This window comes from Musca domestica, unplaced genomic scaffold (genome assembly GCF_030504385.1).
Source record: "Musca domestica strain aabys unplaced genomic scaffold, Musca_domestica.polishedcontigs.V.1.1 61, whole genome shotgun sequence".
Lineage (NCBI taxonomy): Eukaryota > Metazoa > Arthropoda > Insecta > Diptera > Muscidae > Musca > Musca domestica.
Window position 1 is genome coordinate 3,665,636 of NW_026712367.1, and position 6,959 is coordinate 3,672,594.

Genomic DNA, 6,959 nt, shown 5'->3' on the forward strand with positions numbered 1-6,959 from the left:
AAGAAATTTTCAAAAATATTTAAAGGCGTGGATTTTTTAAAGAAATTTTCAAGGATATTTAAAGGCCCTAACACGTGGATTTGTTAAAGAACTTTTCAAGGATATTTAAAGCGTTCAAGGCGTGGACTTTTTAAAGAATTTTTCTAGGATATTTAAAGTCCCCAAGGAGTGGTTTTTTATGGAAATTTTCAAGGATAATTAAAGTCCCCAAGGAGTGGTTTTTTATGGAAATTTTCAAGGATAATTAAAGTCCCCAAGGCGTGGCTTTTTTATGGAAATTTTCAATGATATTTAAAGTCCCTAAGGCGTGGAATTTTTGAAGAATTTTCTATTTAAATAATTTTGGTTTTCATATATTTTTTAATTTAATTTATTACAAAGAATCTTATAAAAATTACAAACAAAAAGTTCCAGTCTCTTCAAACATACGTATGCAGCACATCATCGTCCTCGCTGACTTTAATGGGTATGGAAGAGATGGGTTTCTAAAAGAATGAAGGACATCATCAAAATCATCATCATCTTCGTCTCATTTATGCCCGAAAACTCCGGTCCCTCTAATTACCTACCAAAGTTTCGGTTTGCATGAACTTATTGTCCGTTCTCAGGCTTCTGGTGGTACAGCAGTCTTCCAAGAAGAATAGAATGGCCACCAGAAAACTTAAGCCTCCCAATACCAGGGCATTCAGCTGTATGTTCTCATGAACATATTCCACTGTGTAGAATACCATAATACCTACAATTATGGAAACCGAAATTAGTTTCCACACTTTTTTTTTTTTTTTTTTTTTTGGAGCCAGAAAATTTTCCGATTTCCCCCAGCAGCTTACCTTGAAGACAAAATATGATCATGCCAAACCTTAAGAATAGTGTGTCTGTTGTGCTGGGAATTTTGCGATAGTTGATGAATCTGGAAATGAAAATGAAATTTGTCGGATTATTCATATCGATTTGCCTCGGCCACACCTTGCAGCTAGCTACCTTTCCAGTAAGCAAACGGCAATTATGAAGGTGTATCCCGCATATGTGAAGATGCTGAAATCACTGCCCTCCTGTGACCAGTTCACATTTTCCAATAGCTTCCATTCGTTGAGACTTTTCTGATTGATCCTCAGGGTCATGCGGGCCCGATTGTCCGTGAGCTTTTTGTAAATCAAAGCAGCAACACAGGTGATCTACTTAAAAAGAAGGGACGAGATAAGAATTGTTTTTGGCCTCTCCTGTCTCCCTCTCTCTCTCTGGCTCTGGCTTCTTACCAACTGTAGAATCTTCAAAGTCACGCTTACCGCTGACGACCGACTCATTTTAAAGTGTAAATACTACTAATCGCATAAAGTTCTAACAAAATATTAACATTTACAGCGAAATGCATAAATAGGGTTGCCAATGTATTTTCCAGATGATATAATGATCTTAGGCATATATCCTAAGTTCCCCAAACAGGAAAATACAAACCCTAAATATTCCTATTTCCAAAGAATTGTTAATAATTACTCCAAAAATACTTTCAAATTCTTTGCCAACCTGGCAACCCTGACCGCGATCTTACTATTTTCCAAAATATGCAAAAAAAATGACACAGGTGAGCTAAGTTAATTTGTCGATGTTCCCACAATTGTTCGACGTATTCAGTCATTCAGATTTTTCGTCACTAACCAGAAATGCTAGAATACAACAACAATAATAACAACAAAGCCAGCTACAACAATAACAACAAAAATAATTCACACAATTAAAATGGGCGGCATATCTCAGGTATGTTAATCTCCATGACTTCCTTTAGATGTGAACGCTCACTGCGGAGTAGAGGAAAAACTCAAAAGTGCAACAACAACCAAATGCAATGAGTCAACAAAAATAAAAACAACAACTTCTACAAAAATAAAAACAAAAACTAATACAAAATAAAAAATTAAAAAGAAAAAAAAATATCGATTATCGATAAAAATTTCTATAGAAAAAAATGTTATCGATAAAAGACTTTCTATAGAAAAAAAATTTTTTATCGATTATCGATAAAAGATTTTCTATAGAAAAAAAATTTTTTATCGATTATCGATAAAAGATTTTCTATAGAAATTTTTTTTTATCGATTATCGATAAAAGATTTTCTATGGAAAATTTTTTTTATCGATTATCGATAAAAGATTTTCTATAGAAAAAATTTTTATCGATTATCGATAAAAGATTTTCTATAGAAAAATTTTTTATCGATTATCAATAAAAGATTTTCTATAGAAAAATTTTTTTATCGATTATCGATAAAAGATTTTCTATACAAAAAAATTTTTATCGATTATCGATAAAAGATTTTCTACAGAAAATTTTTTTGTCGATATTCGATAAAAGATTTTCTATAGAAATTTATTTTTTATCGATTATCGATAAAATATTTTCTATAGAAATTTATTTTTTATCGATTATCGATAAAATATTTTCTATAGAACATTTTTTTTATCGATTATCGATAAAAGATTTTCTATAGAACATTTTTTTTTATCGATTATCGATAAAAGATTTTCTATAGAACATTTTTTTTATCGATTATCGATAAAAGATTTTCTATAGAACATTTTTTTTATCGATTATCGATAAAAGATTTTCTATAGAAAATTTTTTCTATCGATTATCGATGAAAGATTTTCTATAGAAAATTTTTTCTATCGATTATCGATGAAAGATTTTCTATAGAAAATTTTTTCTATCGATTATCGATGAAAGATTTTCTATAGAAAATTTTTTCTATCGATTATCGATAAAAGATTTTCTATAGAAAATTTTTTCTATCGATTATCGATAAAAGATTTTCTATAGAAAATTTTTTCTATCGATTATCGATAAAAGATTTTCTATAGAAAATTTTTTCTATCGATTATCGATAAAAGAAAAGATTTTCTATAGAAAATTTTTTCTATCGATTATCGATAAAAGATTTTCTATAGAAAATTTTTTCTATCGATTATCGATAAAAGATTTTCTATAGAAAATTTTTTCTATCGATTATCGATAAAAGATTTTCTATAGAAAATTTTTTCTATCGATTATCGATAAAAGATTTTCTATAGAAAATTTTTTCATCGATTATCGATAAAGATTTTCTATAGAAAATTTTTTCATCGATTATCGATAAAAGATTTTCTATAGAAAATTTTTTCATCGATTATCGATAAAAGATTTTCTATAGAAAATTTTTTCATCGATTATCGATAAAAGATTTTCTATAGAAAATTTTTTCATCGATTATCGATAAAAGATTTTCTATAGAAAATTTTTTCATCGATTATCGATAAAAGATTTTCTATAGAAAATTTTTTCATCGATTATCGATAAAAGATTTTCTATAGAAAATTTTTTCATCGATTATCGATAAAAGATTTTCTATAGAAAATTTTTTCATCGATTATCGATAAAAGATTTTCTATAGAAAATTTTTTCATCGATTATCGATAAAAGATTTTCTATAGAAAATTTTTTCATCGATTATCGATAAAAGATTTTCTATAGAAAATTTTTTCATCGATTATCGATAAAAGATTTTCTATAGAAAATTTTTCATCGATTATCGATAAAAGATTTTCTATAGAAAAATTCTTTTATCGATTATCGATAAAAGATTTTCTATAGAAATTTTTTTTTTATCGATTATCGATAAAAGATTTTCTATAGAAAATTTTTTTTTATCGATTATCGATAAAAGATTTTCTTTAGAAAAATTTTTTTATCGATTATCGATAAAAGATTTTCTATAGAAAAATTTTTTATCGATTATCGATAAAAGATTTTCTATAGAAAATTTTTTTATCGATTATCGATAAAAGATTTTCTATAGAAAAATTTTTTTATCGATTATCGATAAAAGATTTTCTATAGAAAATTTTTTTTATCGATTATCGATAAAAGATTTTCTATAGAAAAATTTTTTTATCGATTATCGATAAAAGATTTTCTATAGAAAAATTTTTTTATCGATTATCGATAAAAGATTTTCTATAGAAATTTTTTTTATCGATTATCGATAAAAGATTTTCTATAGAAAAATTTTTTTTTTATCGATTATCGATGAAAGATTTTCTATAGAAATTTTTTTCTATCGATTATCGATGAAAGATTTTCTATAGAAATTTTTTTCTATCGATTATCGATGAAAGATTTTCTATAGAAAAATTTTTCTATCGATTATCGATGAAAGATTTTCTATAGAAAATTTTTTCATCGATTATCGATAAAAGATTTTTTATAGAAAAATTTTTTATCGATTTCTATAGAAAATATTTTTATCGGTTATCGATAAATACCTATAAAAATTTCTTTAAAAAAAAATTCTATAGAAAATTTCGTTCCAGTTTTTTTGCTATTTTTCTCCCCACCCCTCATCATGCGTTCCCTCACATGATGTGCTAACATTCCGTTTTATATATATCCAATTTCATGCTTCATCAAGCCTCCTCCTTTCCTTTTTTTTTGTTGTGTTGTCGGGTAACAATTAATAATAAATTCGATTACGGAAAACAATAGCCTATGAAAGGGATGCCAGACATATTATCAGTCTTCGTGAATCGCATCAAAATTCCTTGTGTCCTTATTAAGGTACACACCTAGAGTGAGATGAGCTGGCAGTCAACGCCTTTAATTTGCTGCAAAGGATAATAAAACTGAAGGATCCTTTTTTTGCAAAAACAAAGTTTTCTTTTTTTGCAGCTATTGGAAAATGAAAAATTCAACCTTTTTCAAGAAAAAAAGGCAACAACAAAACTTTTCATATGTGTGAAAAAAGTTGAGCTGGAAAAAACTGGGAAAACAAAAAACTTTTCACTTCCCTATCGATTTGGAGTAAAAGTTAAATGGGTAGAGATGTGAGCAAATAAAAGGTTGCATGGAAAAGTCATGGCAGAAACGTGCCGGGAATAAACACAAACTTCTTAAAGAGAGGGGGTGAGTTTTATCCTCTCCCACCTTAGCTTTCGAGAGCTGCTTCAATTTTTATGCCAAGTTATGTGGCATAGATTTTATGCGAAGTAAACCTTTGGTTGGGGGGATAAGGATGTGTGTGGGGGTTGTTTCGCCTTTCATCTGCCAGCTGAGTATGTAACCCAAAAACCCAACTAACCATACCAACATCCTTTCAAGTCCTTTAATCTCCCCCAGCCCCTGTTGATTTAACTGCCTTTCAATGGTTTCACTTTCATCATGACGTTGTAATAAACTTCTACACCTTTCGGACGATTTTTCCTGCGCAATATTTTGCCGTAATAAAAGACTTTTTTTCGTCTCAATGGTATATAAGGAACATTAGAGGAGGTCGAGAAAAAATGAACCCGAATTTCAACAGAATTTTTAAGGAAATTCGTGGATTTTTTCAACGATATTTAAAGGCATTCAGGCGTGGATTTTTTAAAAAAAAATTTTAAAGGTTATTTAAAGGCCTTAACACGTGGATTTTTTAAACAATTTTTCAAAGATATTTAAAGCCTCTTAGGCGTGGATTTTTAAACAATTTTTCAAGGATATTTAAAGCCCCTTAGGCATGGATTTTTTAAAGAAATTTTCAAGGATATTTAAAGCCCCTTAGGCGTGGATTTTTTAAACAATTTTTCAAGGATATTTAAAGCCCCTTAGGCGTGGATTTTTAAACAATTTTTCAAGGATATTTAAAGCCAATTAGGCGTGGATTTTTTAAACAATTTTTCAAGGATATTTAAAGCCAATTAGGCGTGGATTTTTTAAACAATTTTTCAAGGATATTTAAAGCCAATTAGGCGTGGATTTTTTAAAGAAATTTTCAAGGATATTTAAAGCCCCTTAGGCGTGGATTTTTTAAACAATTTTTCAAGGATATTTAAAGGCCTTCAGGCATGGAATTTTTAAGTAATTTTTAAAGGATATTTAAGGGCCTTCAGGCATGGAATTTTTAAGGAATTTTTCAAGGATATTTTAAGGCCTTTAGGCGTGGTTTTTTTAAACAATTTTTCAAGGATATTTAAAGCCCCTTAGGCGTGGATTTTTTAAACAATTTTTCAAGGATATTTAAAGCCCCTTAGGCGTGGATTTTTTAAACAATTTTTCAAGGATATTTAAAGCCCCTTAGGCGTGGATTTTTTAAACAATTTTTCAAGGATATTTAAAGCCCCTTAGGCGTGGATTTTTTAAACAATTTTTTCAAGGATATTTAAAGCCCCTTAGGCATGGATTTTTTAAACAATTTTTCAAGGATATTTAAAGCCCCTTAGGCGTGGATTTTTTAAACAATTTTTCAAGGATATTTAAAGCCCCTTAGGCGTGGATTTTTTAAACAATTTTTCAAGGATATTTAAAGCCCCTTAGGCGTGGATTTTTTAAACAATTTTTCAAGGATATTTAAAGCCCCTTAGGCGTGGATTTTTAAACAATTTTTCAAGGATATTTAAAGCCCCTTAGGCGTGGATTTTTTAAACAATTTTTCAAGGATATTTAAAGCCCCTTAGGCGTGGATTTTTTAAACAATTTTTTCAAGGATATTTAAAGCCCCTTAGGCGTGGATTTTTAAACAATTTTTCAAGGATATTTAAAGCCCCTTAGGCGTGGATTTTTTAAACAATTTTTCAAGGATATTTTAAGCCCCTTAGGCGTGGATTTTTTAAACAATTTTTTCAAGGATATTTAAAGCCCCATAGGCATGGATTTTTTAAACAATTTTTCAAGGATATTTAAAGCCCCTTAGGCGTGGATTTTTTAAACAATTTTTCAAGGATATTTAAAGCCCCTTAGGCGTGGATTTTTTAAACAATTTTTCAAGGATATTTAAAGCCCCTTAGGCGTGGATTTTTTAAACAATTTTTCAAGGATATTTAAAAGCCCCTTAGGCGTGGATTTTTAAACAATTTTTCAAGGATATTTAAAGCCCCTTAGGCGTGGATTTTTTAAACAATTTTTCAAGGATATTTAAAGCCCCTTAGGCGTGGATTTTTTAAACAATTTCTCAA

The 6,959-nt window shown here is 28.9% G+C and overlaps 1 protein-coding gene across 2 annotated transcripts; it reads right to left on the reverse strand.

Moving 5' to 3' along the window:
* Positions 1–352: 352 nt before the first annotated feature.
* On the reverse strand, positions 353–1,317 carry LOC101890725 (uncharacterized). Of its 2 annotated transcripts, none has more exons than XM_005189266.3 (5): positions 1,257–1,317; positions 982–1,175; positions 831–910; positions 570–736; positions 353–485 (listed from the first exon to the last, which is right to left on the reverse strand). In XM_005189266.3, exons 1-5 carry the CDS (start codon positions 1,302–1,304, stop codon positions 420–422), a joined length of 555 nt encoding a protein of 184 aa, XP_005189323.1. In that variant the 5' UTR covers positions 1,305–1,317; the 3' UTR covers positions 353–419. The 2 variants fall into 2 exon arrangements, with proteins under 2 accessions (XP_005189323.1, XP_019894394.1); XM_020038835.2 differs by having other exon boundaries at positions 982–1,178; positions 1,257–1,316.
* Between the last annotated feature and the right edge of the window lie 5,642 nt (positions 1,318–6,959).